This window comes from Rana temporaria, chromosome 3 (genome assembly GCF_905171775.1).
Source record: "Rana temporaria chromosome 3, aRanTem1.1, whole genome shotgun sequence".
Lineage (NCBI taxonomy): Eukaryota > Metazoa > Chordata > Amphibia > Anura > Ranidae > Rana > Rana temporaria.
The window spans coordinates 331189126-331206882 of record NC_053491.1 but is presented as its reverse complement, the minus strand read 5'-3'; the positions used below and the strand labels follow the sequence as shown (position 1 = coordinate 331206882).

Here is a 17757-nt window from a genome sequence, read left to right as displayed (position 1 = left end):
GCACTATGGACAAGCCAGTAAGATTCACCTGTGTGATATCTGCTTTCAGTGGTGCAAGTTGACAGCATACTTGCAGACAACGTCTAACCACATAACAGGAACTGAATACTATAGACTTGTGCATAATGTGATGCCTTACCACCTGCACGCCCCATGGCCAAACAGGAGGTCCAATGAATGTCTATCAATGGGGTCATTATGAAGGAGAAATCCTTAGATGCCAGATGCCTGCACCCCTCTCATCCTGGATCCTGATGGGAGGAGGTCTCCCCCATATAGGTGATTTACAGCCTGTACAGCGGGGCGCTACGCCACAAGAGAGGCTTGAACCTGTGCAGCTTGGCCAGATGAATCCGGCAAGGTGAGGGAAAAAAAAACTGCTCTCAGCAGCAGTATAACCGGCTGAGCAGTGAGGAAAAAAAGGAGAATGCTGCCTGCAGTGAGGAGACTTACTTATATTGTATAACCATTCCTGGAATTGGGCAAGGGGCGGAGCCTGCCCATACATATATGGTGTCATGCTTGTGTCAGGAAAGACTGGGCTGCTGGCTGAATGGAACTTTTACTATAACTGACCACAATGATTTAAATGCGTGGTGTGATAGACTGTGTTCAAGAGGGCGCCTTGGGCCTGGTAAAAGACATCATACAAGTAAATCTGTTGTCTGCTGGGAAATGTTGTGCTTTTTTCAATGTCCCCAAGTTTTTTTTCCCATCACTTACAACATACCATACAGGTATACAAGATGGAGTCAGATCATATTACTATTGGACATTTGGTGTTCTGCCTTACATATTTTTTGTTCTTAAGTTCACATCTGTTGTTTTCATACCTGTCGGATGAGAAAGGATAGGCTGGTCCCATGCCATGTTGACCATTATTACTCCCAAAGTGATGGATGACTTCCATGTAAGGCCCCTTTCACATGGTCGGGCCGTTCAGGTCCGCCTGTCAGTTTTTTCGGCAGAACTGAACGACCGCTCCATTCTTTTCTATGGAGCGTCGGATGTCAGCAGTGACATGTCCGCTGACATCCGACCCGATCCGCTAAAATCAGATGGATGTCGATATGTCGCCATCCGTCCATGGTGGATCGGATCAGGTGAGATCTGATGAAAACATATTTTTTGCATATTTCCCATCTGCAACTCTGAGGAGGAGGGTACGGTACATATCTCCAAGCCATACATTTATGTGAGCAGGAACTATCCTGTCAAGGCGATATTTGACTTTCTTTCTAACCAAAGAAGTCCAATACATCTGGTAAGCAGATCTTATCGTTCACTTTGGGTGTCGTATATCTGGTGAAGGACTAATCTCATCATTTGTTTGAATCACAACTTTTTTTGCAAAACTTTTTTCGTTTGGGACTAAGTTTTTTTTATATTTACACATGCCATTTCAAACAGGAATTTTTTCATCTGAGATTTATTGATTCAAATGTCAATGTGTTCACAATATATTCAAGCACTATTTCACTATTATATGGTGTAGTAGGGATGCACAACAGTTTCTACACAGCGCCCCCTATATTCACTATAACCTTGCCAGACCTTCCACTTGAGTATTTATATGCGTATTATAATGTGGTTTTCCAAGCTTGGATTTTAAAACCACAATTTCTATGCGATGTATCAATTTTTTAGTCGATGTATCGGGCTCTTGGATTGTATTTGTTTTCATACATATCTCGTTTGTCTCCTTTCTATTGTGTTGATTCTTCAGCGTCCAATCAGATGGCAGTGACTAGCCCTGTCACCTGTTGCCATGCACCCTGATTGGATGACACAGAGAGGCGATCTGATTTAAGGCCTGCGATGATGCAGTGGGAGTACGCTCTCTGTTGAAGTCGTTAGACGAAACTTCGCGTCAGAGCATGACCCACGACATCCCCGCTAACCCGGAAGTGACGTGTGCGCTTCACCCACTCCGCGCTCCAAACCAGGAAGCTGCTGCGGTGTCTGCAGGGATTCGCCTGCTCTTCATGGATGGCTGGATTTGGTGATAGCGCCCTCTGGGGTCACTTATATGCTTATTTTATTTGTGATTGATGTACGTATATAGGTTTTAGGGGGCTTCTAGTGTATGGGCTTTGGATCAATAAACAGGATTACACTATATTGCTGGTCCTTGTTTTTATGAACTTGTGTGAAGCTCCTGTACCTGCTGTTCCCGCCTGTTGGTGATGGTCCGTGATAAAGTGGCAGATGTATCTGCTTACTTAAAGGGGTTGTAACGGTTTGTTTTTTCTAAATGACTTTCCACCGCTCGGATGATGGTGGAAAGCTTACTAAGGAGAAACAGGAAATGAGAAATGCAAAGAAAAAAAACATTTAGAAGGGAAATAGAAGGAAAAGGTAAGTGAACCAACAATGCACTACCTTAAAGGAACCTATTTAGAAAATAAAAGACAAACCTTTACAACCCCTTTAAGGCTCTGGTTTTTAGTCTTCTGGTGAGTTTAACCCCCTGGGGGAGAATGCATTACGCAGTGGATTGAGATCATTGTTTTCTCTGGTGGAAGGTGCACGCTAGGATTACTACTATTAAGACACCATTCAACACTTTGAACTGTTTACATCACCTTGACTACATCTAAGACTTTCTCTAATTCAGTGTTTTGTTTGCCACGAGTCTATCATTATTGATCTTTTAGTGCTGTTTTGTGTATCTTAATACTACAGAGACCGAACTGTTTTTTTTTATATATATATATCTATATATATATATAAATAGCAGGAGGACAGAGAACTAATCATCAACATTGCATGTATGCTTCACTATGTCTTTGTGGGACAGTCATCTTGGTGGGCAGTGGGGATTCCTAAAGTCAGAGCTGGCCCCCTGGTGATTGGTGATGTGATGACTGGTGGAGGAGTATTTAAAAAGCAGCAGGAGAGTAAGCAAAAGTCTACAGCATGGATGTGTAAGCAAGGATATCCATGCACTTAAGGTCCTCAGATAACATTTCCACTCCAGCAAGTAAATGAGCAACACAGTAGTGCATCAAATTTCACTCTAAATCCTATAAAACTAGAAGTCAAAGACAGCAGTGACTTAGATGACCTCCGTTCAGTTATACGGCTATGAGCCTTTAGGCACAAGAGTGCCCTAGACACAGGAAGTGCACCAATATTTTTCAGGAGGAATTCGAGACAAAAACTACATTTTAAGTGTATACAGCTTGTAAACAAATAACATTTGTTCCATACAAGATAGCAAATTTTAACTTATTGAGTTTAGATCCCCAGGTGTTAGTGTGTGGCTATGAATTGCTTTGCACATTGCAGCAGCCTTTCTCCCTCTGCCTTTTGACAGTGAGAGGCAGATGCATTTTAATTACAAAGCAGGGTTTTGCAATGTTATTTCAGATGATTACTGTCAATTAACTATACATTTTCAAGCTCTATGTTGTAAGATACTTTACCGCCAATGCTTGAAGGAGATTGCTTGGCTGTGTGGTTTACATGTGTGTAGTGTGCTAAGGAGTATCCGGATACCTTTGGCCCTATAGAATATTTGAGCTAGGTCTAAAGCCTCGTACACACGATCTGTCCATCCGATGAGAACGGTCTGGAGGACCGTTGTCATCGGTTAACCGATGAAGCTGACTGATGGTCCGTCGCGCCCACACACCATCGGTTAAATAACCGATCGTGTCAGAACGCGGTGATGTAAAACACAACAACGTGCTGAAAAAAATGAAGTTCAATGCTTCCAAGCATGCGTCGACTTGATTCTGAGCATGCGTGGATTTTTAACCGATGGTCGTGCCTACTAACGATCGGTTTTGACCTATCGGTAAGGAATCCATCGGTTAAATTTAAAGCAAGTTGTCTTTTTTTTAACCAATGGTTAAATAACCTATGGGGCCCACAAACGATCGGTTTTGACCGATGAAAACGGTCCATCAGACCTCTGTCCTCTGTTTAACCTATCGTGTGTACGAGGCCTGAGACTGCCATAAGAGCATTGGTTCAATGCCCACCTTTCCATTCTCCAATATGTATGCTGTGATTCCAAGTGGGTAATTCCCCTATTAGTTTGGGCGGCTGGTCAAGTGGTCTACCACTTCTTTGTCTTGTTGGAAAAGGATTACATTTTAACAAAGTACCCTTTAATACACAATTCTGTTTCAAATAGGACTGTTGGCAAATTAGAAAAACAAAAACTTCTGTGTTAATGCTAGTGACAGATTATATATGCCATTTGTCCCACCTGTAACATAGTTTTATTACCCGTTTATCCTGCCAGCAAATCCATTATTTATCCATTTCCTGTGACAATGCTGGTTCGGTCTGCAGTGAAATCGCACAGTAGTGTTGTCACCCTGTGATTAGGGAAGTAGTTAGGTGGGAACGCAGTTTTAATTGGACATTACGTTGGAGACATACAAATTAAGGCCCACCTACAGATAACACTTTTAAACAGGTAAAACAACATGTTTTTGTTCTTCTGAAAAAAATTTGTCTATTTACACTTGTCCGTTTTTCATGCCACAAAACTATTGCATTCTACTGCATGCAAATGCATTTTAAGTAGACATCCCATTATTTGTTTGTCTGATACAAATCTATCCACTGCAGTTTACTGTGAAAGGGAAACTATGGGGGCAGATTAACACCTATAGCGCCTAAATACCACCTGAAAAACTCCTGCCCCAGCATTCTCAATGTGAAAGCCCGAGGGCTTTCACACTAAGGCGATGCACTGGCAGGAGAGAAAAAAATCTCCTGCAAGCAGCATCTTTGGAGTGGTGAGAGGAGCGGTGTGTATACCGCTCCTTCCTATTGAAAACAATGGGACACCGCGGTAATGCCACCGGCAATGCGCCTCTGCAAAGGTATTAACGCGGTTTTAACGCTTTTTCGGCCGTTAGCGGGGGTTAATACCGCACCGCTAGCGGCCGAATTCCACGGCAATTCCGACAGTATAGCGCCGCTATACCGCCACCGCACGTCCTGCCCCAGTGTGAAAGAGGCCTTATGCCGCGTACACACGATCGGTTTGTCTGATGAAAACGGTCTGATGGACCGTTTTCATCAGACTAACCGATCGTGTGTGGGCCCCATCGGTTATTTATCCATCGGTTCAAAAACTAGGAACTTGTTTTAAAAATATCTGATGGTTAACTAACCGATAGAAAAAAACGATCGTCTGTGGGCACATCCATCAGTTAAAAATCCACGCGTGCTCAGAATCAAGTCGACGCATTGCTTGGAAGCATTGAACTTCATTTTTCTCAGTACGTCGTTGTGTTTTACGTCACCGCGTTCTGACACAATCGTTTTTTTAACTGATGGTGTGTAGTCAAGACTGATGAAAGTCAGCTTTATCGGATATCTGATGAAAAAATCCATCAGACCGTTTTCATCGGATGAACCGATCGTGTGTACAGGGCATAAGTGTTAGGCAGGAATTTTTCTGTAAAGGGGTGACTCAGAAAAACAAAAAATGCTGTGCTATTACAATTAACAGACTGCAACATTAATTTTTCTCATAATTCCATTTTAATGACATTCCTGTTTTCTTTAAATGATACAAAACATAAAAAAAATCTATGCATTAATTGCACATAACTAGAATCGTACAGCTTTTGTTGGCACAAAGCAAGTTAAAGTAACGTAAAGTGCCATGTTATACTATATGTGGTATGGATAGTTAGGTCCCACCTGCACGTTCCTAGCTTAGGTAGCCTGCTGGAGTATTTTAATGACTTAACAATATTAACTTTCAAGTGTAAACCCTTTTTTGTGCATAACTATATACGGCATAAGCTACATTTGTAAACCTGGTACGTAGATATGGCAAATATGTCATATAATGCTTTCAGTATCAATTACATGAATCATCTGTAGCCACAGTAAATACATACCACTGAAATTAGACTGGGAATGTATATACAGAATTTTTCTTTGGTATGTGCAAAACGGCAATATGACAAGCGCAATAACCTGCAACAAATTGAAACAAATTTGTTTCAAACGAGTCCTGATTGCTTATTAGGTTTACTGCACTTTGAGCATCATTGCTGATTTTGCAGTATGTTAATGAGCATGACTAAAAATGTTCTAGGAATGTTCACAAGGTTCTACGCCTATAGCTGTTCAATAGACTTTCTGGCAAGGTCAATTGTAAATCAACTGACACTACTAGTGGCTTCCTGGTTTTACCATTTCCCAGGAAATGTTTTGTCCTTTATATGAAAGAACAGTAAAATACAAAATGATACACTACAGTTAACAATAAAAAAAAAAAGCTGATATATTTTAGGAAAACCATGTCTCTAGCTCTTGGGAATGACCGCCACAAGGTCTTTGAATTATCATTTTATATTGATTATTTTATAAGTGCATATTCAGTATTGTTAGGTTCCATATAACCAGTAAAATGTGTTTGTTTGAAAAGTACAAAAGTTGAAGTGTGCTGACTGGTTATTTTTTCTGGTCTGTAATTGGTAAGCATAGTATATATTTATACCCGAGTTATGGTAACAATATCAGAGGCAGAGAGCCGGGCTCTGCTCATACAGCTTTGTAGCTGCCACACTTGCCTCTGTAAGGCACTGATAACTTACAGCCTAGCGCCGTTAAAGAATGAAAATATCTCTGCATTCCCTCTGTTGTCATTTTTATAACTGAATGACTGTGGCGTGTCCAAGTCTAGCATGGGCACTGGGCAGTGAACTGAAAATGTAATCTATAGACTCTCTGATGCATAAACTACAGACACTTACTACATAAATAAAAGGCAACGTTAAACTCTAAGTTGTAGACTGGCTTTAAGCTTGTTAAAAGACAGAATTGCAATAACCTATTTTGCACAAATTTTAAGCTATTAGTCGTTCTTTATTTTTTCCTAGTATATCACATTTAATTATTGCTATATATATTTTATTATGCATCCTGTGCATATGTAGATAACTATATCATGTTTATACCAGAACAAAATCTAACATTTATAAAAATAATAAACAGCCTGAGATAGCAGCAGCAATATAAGGTCTTGAAATGCAGTACACAGACTTCACAGCCACTTTTATCCCTTTCAAGTGGCTAAATGCGATTCCATTTCTTAGTGGCAGCAACCTTCCACGCTTCAATGCAGTGGGCTAGTGCAATTTGTTCAGGGAAGTCATTCTCCAGTTCTGGGAAGGTAACCTCTTTATCATCAAGAAAGGGGACCATCACGTCCCTTAGGCTGCAATAACAAATGCTATCATTAGTATCATTTGGAGATGAAAAGGGGTAGGGAATATTCTATAAATGTAAAAATGTCCATAATCTCTGCAGTCCAAGCCAAGTTATCTGGTGATATAATGTTATGACAAACCTTCCACCATTTTTTTTTTTTATAAAATGTTTATGTCTCCTCAAAATGAAAATAAACATCATAATAGTGAAGAATGGATGTGAAGATACACAATGAGGGGAATGTAGCAAAACTGGAGCAGACAAAATCTGTATCAGCTGTTAATGGCAACCAATAAACCTATATTGTTAATTTGCAATGCTTAAAGTGATTGAAAAGTCTTGTTTTGTTTATTTCTAAAACATGTTATACTTACCTTCCCTGTGCAGTTGGTTTTGCACAGAGCAGCCCGGATCCGCCTCTTCTTGGGTCCCTCTTCGGCAATCCTGGCCCCTTACTTGCTATAGAGGTACCCGAGCCGAGTCACACCTCCCTGAGTCCATTCAGACACAGAGCAATGATTCGGCCCCATCCCTTCTCTCTCCTGATTGGCTAACTGACTTTGATTGTCAACAGTGGGAGCCAATGGTGCCGTTGCTGTGTCTCGGCCAATCAGACGGAAAGACCCGGATGGCTCAGGAACACGTGGACATTGCTGGAGAGAGATGGGGCTCAGGTAAGTAATAGGGGGTGCTGGGGGGACTGCTAAACCCAGAAGGCTTTTTAATTGAATGCATTGAATTCATTAGAACAAAAAAGCTTCTGACTTTAAAACCACTTTAACTGAACAAGCTGAAGATAGAAGCTTGATTGGCTGCCATGCACAGCTGCTCCGGAGCTGGCCGGAGCCGCAATGACGTCACTCCCGGTAATGGCACAGTCACTGAAACAACGGCACATACGATGACATCGGCACATGCAGAGGACAGGGGATATCTCCTAAACCGTACAGGTTTAGGAGATATCTTGGGTAGCTACAGTAGCATAAAGTGGTTTGTAAGGGTTTACAACCACCTTAATATGTTTTATAAAAGTGAAGGTAAACATAAAAAAACTGTGTAGACATAAGTACAAACCCATCCTATAATGTTACATATGTACGTGTGCCGTTTAGGAGATATTTACTGTATACTGTGCCGATTATGTCACCGATTATGTCCCCTACTCCCGTGCGCGTGCCCGGCGGGCGCGATCGCCGCTGGGCACACGCGATCGCTCATTAAAGAGCGGGGACCGGGAGCTGTGTGTGTAAACACACAGCTCCCGGTCCTGTCAGGGGGGGAAATGCTAATCCTCTGTTCATACAATGTATGAACAGCGATCAGTCATTTCCCCAAGTCAGTCCACCCCCCCCCACAGTAAGAACACACCCAGGGACATACTTAAAGTGGAGGTTCACCCTATAAAAAATTTCTAACATTATATCCAGCCCAGTTCTGCAAATAAAATGACACTGACCTTTTTTTTTTTTCCCCCTGTAGATATGGTTTAGCCATAGAATTCACCGCGGCTTCCGGGTAGGGAATCCCGCGGGAGTGGGCGTTCCTATTGACATGCCAATCAATTGGCATGCTAAACGACGGCGCACACAGCGCGTCACGACTTCCCGAAAGAAGCTTGGGTCGGCTCGGCTCTATTCGGCGCCGATGCGCAGGCGCCGAGCCGACTCGAGCTTCCTTCGGGAAATCGGGACGCGCTGTGTGCGCCGTCGTTTAGCATGCCAATTGATTGGCATGTCAATAGGAACGCCCACTCCCGCGGGATTCCCTACCCGGAAGCCGCGGTCAATTCTATGGCTAAACGATATCTACAGGGGAGAAAAAAAAAGGTCAGTGTCATTTTATTTGCAGAACTGGGCTGGATATAATGTTAGAAATTTTTTATAGGGTGAACCTCCACTTTAACCCCTTCCCCGCCCCCTAGTGTTAACCAATTCACTGCCAGTGGCATTTTTATAGTAATCCAATGCATTTTTATAGCACTGATCGCTATAAAAATGCCAATGGTCCCAAAAATGTGTCAAAAGTGTCCGAAGTGTCCGCCATAATGTCGCAGTCCTGAAAAAAATCGCTGATCGCCGCCATTACTAGTAAAAAAAAAATATCAATAAAAATGCCATAAAAATACCCCCTATTTTGTAAACGCTATAACTTTTACGCAAACCAATCAATAAACGCTTATTGCGATTTTTTTTTACGAAAAATATGTAGAAGAATACATATCGGCCTAAACTGAGGAAAAAAAAATGTTTTTTTTATATATTTTTGGGGGATATATATTATAGCAAAAAGTAAAAAATATTCATTTTTTTCAAAATTGTCACTCTATTCTTGTTTATAGCGCAAAAACTAAAAACCGCAGAGGTGATCAAATACCACCAAAAGAAAGCTCTATTTGTGGGGAAAAAAGGATGCCAATTTTGTTTGGGAGCCACGCCGCACGACCGCGCAATTGTCAGTTAAAGCGGCGCAGTGCCGAATCGCAAAAAGTACTCTTGACCAGCAATATGGTCCGGGGGTTAAGTGGTTAATACAAAATTAAAGATTTGTCGGAGAGGAGAATTTTGAACATTCTGCTAATTTTATCCCTTTTGGAAAAAGTGTTTCACGAGCCACTTATTTTTATAAGGGGTCGTGGTTATCTAGTAAGCCTTTTTTCTGTTTGGGAAAACAAGGAATACAGAGGTAGAAGCATAGATGGAATTTGTATGAAGTTGAACACAGAGGGGTAGATTCACATAGACTTACGACGGGCGTATCAGTAGATATGCCGTCGTAAGTCCGAACCCCCGCCGTCGCAACTTTAAGCGTATGCTCAAACTGAGATACGCTTAAATGTTGCTAAGATACGACCGGCGTAAGTCTCCTACGCCGTCGTATCTTAACTGCATATTTACGCTGGCCGCTAGGGGCGTGTACGCTGATTTACGCCTAGAATATGTAAATCAGCTAGATACGCCGATTCACGAACGTACGCCCGGCCGTCGCAGTAAAGATACGCCGTTTACGTAAGGGTTTTTTAGGCGTAAAGTTATTCCACCAAATACATGGCGCAGCCAATGTTAAGTATGGCTGTCGTTCCCGCGTCAAAATTTGTAAATTTTACGTCGTTTGCGTAACTCAACCGTGAATGGGGCTGGCCGTAATTTACGTTCACGTCGAAAGCATGACGATTTGCCAACGTCATTTGGAGCATGCGCACTGGGATAGGTCCACGGATGGCGCATGCGCCGTTCATTAAAAACGTCAAATACGTGGGGTCACTAGTATTTTACATAGAACACGCCCCCAACCAGCCTATTTTGAATTAGGTGGGCTTACGCCGGCCCAGTTACACTGCGCCGCCGTAAGTTTCAGCGCAAGTACTGTGTGAATACAGGACTTGCTGCTCAAACTTACGGCGGCGTAGTGTATCTGAGATACGCTACGCCCACCTAATTCTACCTGAATCTAGCCCAGATTGTTTTTCTCTATGTAATTTCACAAGGGCAGTTTTTTATATATTTGTTTTAAACACCAGGGCAGGGGTGTCCAAACTTTTTTCAAAGAGGGCCAGATTTGATGAAGTGAACATGCTTGAGGGCCGACCATTTTGCCTGACATTCTTTAAACCATTAAAATTCGGTCTAAGTGTGTTCGTCCGAGCAAATACACTGCCCAACACAAATGAGCTTGGGCGTGTTATTTGGATATGCTGTATTTATCGGCTTATAACACGCACCTTCACTTTAAAAAGGAAGTTTCAGGAAAAAAATCTTAACATTTTAAATAAAGAACTGTGAAGCAAAATAAGGGTCATTGCCCATCAATGCAGCCTAATCAGTGCCCATCTGCAGCCTCACCATTGCCATGAATACAGCACCCACCGCATTGCCCTGAATGCAGCACCCACCGTATTGCCCTGAATGCAGCACCCACCGTATTGCCACAAATGCAGCACCAACCGTATTGCCCTGAATGCAGCACCCACCGAATTGCCATGAATGCAGCACCCACCGTATTGCCATGAATGCAGCACCCACCGTATTGCCATGAATGCAGCACCCTCCGTATTGCCATGAATGCAGCACCCACCGATCTGCAATGAATGCAGCACCCACCGTATTGCCAGGAATGCAGCACCCACCGTATTGCCAGGAATGCAGCACCCACTACATTGCCGTCAGTGGAGACAGGACGAGCAGCAACAGACAACTCCTGTTTTCTCGACGGGCCTCTTTAATTGACCCGCCTCCTGTAATGGACAGAACAGTTGTCCAATGGCAGCGCAGGAGACAGGACATCCTTTTACACAGGACTCTGTGTAAACAGGAAATACTCTCCTGTCTGTATGGCACTCGTCCCTCTCCTCCAAGGCAGCCAGCATACCTATTCTTTGTGGCCCCTGGCACTCGGGGATTCATTGGGGGCCACAAAAGATATACATGTCAAGATCACCAGGCGGGCCTTCCGAAACCGGAACACAGGCCGCGATTGGCCTGCAGGCCGGACTTTGCACATGCCTGCACTAAGGGGTGTTACTATACTGCCAGCAGCTGTTGCATTATAATGAATGCATTTTTTTTACCAGTGTAGGAGCAACTGTGGGGTAATGATTTCATTCAATGCTGAATGGTGTACAAGTGACACTTCACCCAGTGGATGATGTGAGCTCCCAGTTCCTCAGCATTAACCCCTTCTGTGCCAAAACCAGAAGAGTGGGAAATTCAAAGGTGTCCAGCTGTGCAAATAATGAGGTAGCCCCCTGATGCTCAGGCCCATCAACCTAATCAAAGAGTAAGTGTTCAGACACAAGGCAGGTATAGAGCCAATGCCAATGGCTCTGGACCTGGAAAACACTTGGTGGCTAACTTGTTAGCAGAAAGGAATCTGAAAATCCTTTTATAGTACCCAGTGCAGGCTAGCCCTGTAAGTCTAGTCCAGTGGGGTCCAGGTATGGCACTCTAAAGCTAAGCTGAGGAAAGGCTGAGAATTAGCACAGACAGACATCTCTTGGTGTTGGACTGTCAAAAAGAAATAGCAAATGTTTTCAGACCTCTCTAATTCCCCCGTACAGCAGTTGGCTGTGGCTTGTCTACTACTGCCATAGATTTCAACCAAATCAGTTGACATCCCATGTCTAATACAAAAAAAAAATATCCCTGCAAGAACAAAGATTCACTTACATCCAAGAAGGTGGGAAATCCTGTGCACTTTGTGGATTTCGTAATTTCAACACGATCATCTCATGTAGCTCCAGAAGGAAAAGGTTGGTGCCATTCTGCTCCAGGAACACATTAAGTGCGTGTTTCCCCTCCTTGCCTAGTCCCTGCTTGTATGCTTTGTCCACATTTTCAAATGGATCCTGAAACATTATCACAATACACTTGGTTAAAGAAAAATGTATTTCTTTATTGTTCTGCAATAACTCTAGCTATTGCCAGTGGATGCTGGTCAATAAAACATATCTTTTGCACACAAATGCTCATTGCCTACAAGAATGCATATTTATGGGACTTGCATCACCACTCTTGTGCATATTGAACAAAGGTTTGCCCTAAAAATGTCAAACTCATCAAATTCTTTTGTTTCTTTACATCAAATCCATACATTTTGTTTCACCAGCCCCTCCCTCTTAGATTGTAAACTTGCAGAAGCAGGGCTTCTAACCCTCTTATTTTGAATTGTACTGTTGGTGTAGCATCGCCCTACATTGTAAACCGCTGCGCAAACTGTTGGCGCTATATAAATTCTGTATATTAATAATCAAAGTGTCCGATGAGCAATCTGGGGAACCCCTCCCTTGACACCCTGCGCTATACCCGATCCTTTGAAAGATGTCGGTAAATAGTGATGATAATTTAATGTCTACTGATACCTTTTGTTAATTTAAGATTAAAACTTATAACAACTTTCAATTTCGCTCAATCATTTTGAACCCGCGGTATTAGACAAACTCCTCCATAGGGGCCAGGATTTTCACTGTATCAAAACCAGAGGTTTTCTTGTTCCGATTTCATTGTAAATAATGTTTTGGATATTTCTTTTAAGCCAAATACATGTGAACCTTATCTTACCCTCTTTAGATGTAAAAGATGTTGTGACTTCAGTGCAGTAAGAAGCTGCCAAAGAGCAATTGTGTTCTTCAAGTGACAGCGTTTCAGTGCCTAAAAAAAAAAAAAAGACAAATGGCATATACGGTATATTACATCAAATGCATTCATGGTGGATTCAAATGCAAAGATTTGGCCCTTCAATGCCAAGCTTAATGACCTAGCCAATAAGTGTACCGTTATTAAAAAAATCTTTGTTTTTCAGTTCTGAATATATTGGATAACAATTATAATCTAGTTTATATCACTTTCTGGGTCCCGCTTAGTATACTATTACATCGTTCCATCAGTTACCAAAAAATCCTGACAATTTAATTGGTCAGCAGTACAGAAGAAGTGCATTGTGACTTAACAGAATTTACCTCGAGAACATGTGCGCTGCTCTGTTCTCTCATCTGTAAGATTTCTTCCACATATTCTGTTAAGGAAAGTTCTGGATTTTCTCCTGACGTTGCCAGAAATCCCAGTGAGATGTCCACAATGTTTAAGGCCTCACAGACATCACTGAATGCATTCAGGTCTTTGCTTATGGCATCTATTGCGGAGTTTGATAAAGAGTCCTAAAATAACAGAAAGAAACAGAAGAAATATATAATCTACTAAATTATATCAATTCATTTTTTAGTTGATTGCCACAGGCACAGTAAAATTGTACCAGGGAGCACTGGAAATGTAATATCCTACTATTGAACAATCCCTCTTTTACCTGACATTGATATCTACTCAGAGGGATGGGCTTCTATCACTGTGTATATAGCAATATCACACCCATTACTAATTATTATTACAACTGTGCCAAAATGTTGTGCGAAAACTGAGAACTTGCAACCCATGCTGTGCAATACTAGTCTGATGTGGCTGTTAATGGTAAATACTAGGGTTGTCCCGATACCGATACTAGTATCAGTATCGGGACCGATACCAAGCATTTGCCCGAGTACTTGTACTGTCGGCGGTGATCAGTGCGCGGGGAAGTTACAAGCACCGATCACCGCCTGTATAGATTTAAAAGTAATTTCTCCGCTTCTCTCTACACCCCTCCCCCCGCACGGCTTTCAGCTGCTTTAAAATCAGCGGTGATCGGTGCTTGTAACTCCCCCACACACGATCACCGCTGACTGTCCCGTGTCCTCCTCCTCCCCTGTGTTTCTCTCTCCCTCTGTGTATCCCTCCGTGTCCCCCATGTTTCGCTCTCCCTCCGTGTATCCCTCCGTGTATCCTGCCGTGTTTCTCTCCCCTTCCGTGCTCCTTCTCCACCCCCTAGAATTGTCAGGATGGAGAGCAGGGTAGGAGCCAGTAAATCCGGCTCCTTACTGCTCCGAATGGACAGAGTCAGTGATTACTGACTCTGTGCATTCACATAACTGAAACATCGTAACCTGTGATTACAATGTTTCAGTTTATGAATGAAGAGAAGATGCTGTCTTCTGTCCATTCATTTTCAGCGCAGCTGATGCTGCTGAGAAAGGGACTGGGGAATCTGTATCCCTAGTCCCTTTCCCTGTCTCAAAGGGGAGATGTCAGAGGTCTGTTAAGACCCCTGATATCTCACCAAAGCTCCCCAACAAGGCGAAAAAAAAAAAAAAATAAAGAATAAAAAAACAAAATAATAAAAAAAAATTTTGTAGAAAAAAAAAAAAAAAAAAAAAAAAAAAAAAACACTGACACGGTCCACCCCCCCCCCTTAAAAAAAAGAAAGCATTATAAATAAAAAATGTTGTAAAAAATGTAAAACAAATTGTTAAAGATAAGAAAAAAAAAAAACCTGACACATGTGCCGCTGTCACATGAGATTAAAAAAAAGTATCGGTTTAGGCGAGTACTTGAAAAAAAGTATTTGTACTCGGTCTTAAAAAAGTGGTATCTGAACAACTCTAGTAAATACACCTAATAGACACTTATATGGTATGCAGTATGGTGGGCAAATGGGGTATACAGCGGTAGAGGGTTAGTAATGATATGGACAATCAGAACACTGCTTGTGTCTATTTGGATATTATGTAGATGTTTTACTTGGGGAATAATAAAATGCTTCCAACAGATCATAACCTTTTTTTTTATTTCAATACTTTTTTTTATTGTTTCCATACAAATATACAAAAAAGTTTACAGATTCAATTTTTTTTTATATACTTAGTGCATTTTATGTGTGTACAAAGGATTGGTTGCAAACAATTAAACGTGTCCTTTCATCCCCTGCCCCCCCCTCCCCTCCCTCCCTCTCTCCTATCTTACTTTTAAAATGCATACACGTTTTTTAATTCCATTCTTTCCCTTAGGTTATTTTTCCTTTTTCTCTTTTTTCTCCCTTAATTTAAAGTGAGCGTCCTATTTTACATAACCAGTGCTCCCATATTGCCTTAAATTTTTTAAGGTTTCCCCTTCTGATCCATGTTCCCCTTTCCTTCCCAATTGTGCTATTCATTACATTCAACCATTCCTCTGCTGTGGGTGGGTTTTGTGCTTGCCATTTTAGTGCTATTAATTTCCTTGCCTGGAACAGGCATCTTATAACTGCTTCTAATGTGTCCCTCTGTCCCATTCCCTCCTCGATGCATCCTAATAGGCAAACTCTGGCTTCAAGTTCCAGAGCTGTACTAAAAGTTGCATTTATAATATCCAAAATTTTTACCCAATATCTATGCAACTTTGGGCATTTCCACATCATGTGGATGAGGTCCCCTGTATTTTGACATCTGGGACATTTATCATCCTGTTTCCATCCGAATCCATATAATTTCTTTGGGGTATGGTAGACCCGGTGTAGGAGGAATAAGTGGGAAACCCGTTGTGACGGGGCTAATGAGACCCTTGTCCCTAGTTCCAATATCCTGTCCCATTGATCGTTCGTTAAAGGTCCAATGTCCTCCTCCCATCTCTGTTTGTTTCTACTCAACTTCTCTTTTCCTATTAATTGATCGCTGATCTGTTCATATAATTCCGAGATAAGACCTTTCAGGACCCCCACCTTGATTAGCCTTTGGAGTTGCGTGAGCTTTTGCCATCTTATCGGCTGTACTTTAAATTGGGCTTGTAGTGCGTGTCTAACCTGTAAATAAGTAAAAAACATGGAGTTTGGGATGCTATATTCCCTGCTTAGCTCTGAAAAGGATTTTAAAATGCAACCTGTATACAATTGCACCACTCTGGTTATCCCCCGTTTGTCCCATTCCTTTAGTTTCCCCATGGCCAGGATTTCTTTCAGATTATTATTATCCCATAATGGGGAGTATTCTGTTAATCCTTTAAAGCCCAAAGCTAATTTTGCTGCTTGCCATATTCTTACCACCATCTTCACTGTTGGGTTTTTTACCGAGAAGGAGTTGGCCTCTAAAGTCTCTATTACCGAGCCGTGGGGAGATCCTCTTAGCATCATTTTCCCACTTGCATTTCCTCCCCCCTCTATACTACACCCCCCCAAATGCTGCAGCTGTGCCGCCAAGTAGTAACTATAGGGGTGTGGGACCGCTAGCCCTCCTCTGTTTGTTGGTAATTGCAGCTTTCGGAGACTAATCCTTGATTTTCCCTTTTTCCAGATTAGGGTCCTAAATAGGGTCTCTATCTTTTTAAACCATCGATTGTCAATCCACACTGGGGAGTTGTGGAGTATATAGAGCAATTGTGGCATCCATATCATTTTAATTAAATTGCTGCGGCCGGCCACCGATAGTGGCAAATGTCCCCATATCTCCGCTTTACGTTTAAATTTACCCAGAAGTGGCACTAAGTTATTATTTATAAATTGTTCTGGGTTACATGTTACCACAATACCTAGATACTCCATCTTCTCCCCAGTTTTTAATTGAGGAATTCCTATTCCATCATTATTGCTTACCGGGTCCACTGGTAAAAGTGTTGACTTTTCCCAGTTTATTACAAGGCCCGAAAATCGACCGAACGCTTCTACTGTTTGGACTGCCATTTTAAGGGAGGTTGTAGAATTGCCCAAGAAAAGAAGGATATCGTCCGCATAAAGTGCAACTTTTTCCTCCTCTGATCCTCTCTGAAACCCCTGTATTTCCTGTCTTGTTCTAATAGCAATCGCCAAGGGCTCGATTGCGAGTGCGAAGAGAAGGGGGGACAATGGACATCCCTGTCTCGTTCCCCTTTCCAATTCGAACGCCTGTGAAATTTCATTATTTATTCTTATTTTGGCCTTTGGGGAATTATACAATAACTTTATCCATTTAATAACAGATGGACCAAACCCAAACTTCTCCAGAGCATGCCAGAGATAGTCCCACTCCAGACTATCAAAGGCCTTGGTGGCATCCAATGATAGGATAGATCTATCTCCCATATTCTCCGTTGGAGTCTGTAAGTTTAGGTACAGCCTTCTTATGTTTATACTCGTTGACCGATTTGGAATAAATCCAGATTGGTCTGGATGTATTAATTTCTGAATATATTTATTTATTCTCGTTGCCAATACCTTAGACAGTATTTTTACATCTGAACAAAGCAGAGATATGGG

General features: G+C 41.9%; 1 protein-coding gene across 5 annotated transcripts in view; it reads right to left on the bottom strand.

The window, feature by feature from the left end:
- Nucleotides 1–5488: 5488 nt before the first annotated feature.
- RNF213 (ring finger protein 213) overlaps nt 5489–17757 on the bottom strand; it is a 520350-nt gene continuing 508081 nt past the window's right edge. For all 5 annotated transcript variants that reach the window (XM_040345008.1, XM_040345007.1, XM_040345006.1 and 2 more), the window contains 4 exons: nt 13646–13843; nt 13248–13337; nt 12357–12535; nt 5489–7201 (listed from right to left, as the gene is read on the bottom strand). In XM_040345008.1, the coding sequence (XP_040200942.1) occupies nt 7057–7201; nt 12357–12535; nt 13248–13337; nt 13646–13843 (612 nt within the window). In that variant the 3' untranslated portion in view covers nt 5489–7056. The remainder of the gene's footprint in view (nt 7202–12356; nt 12536–13247; nt 13338–13645; nt 13844–17757) is intronic.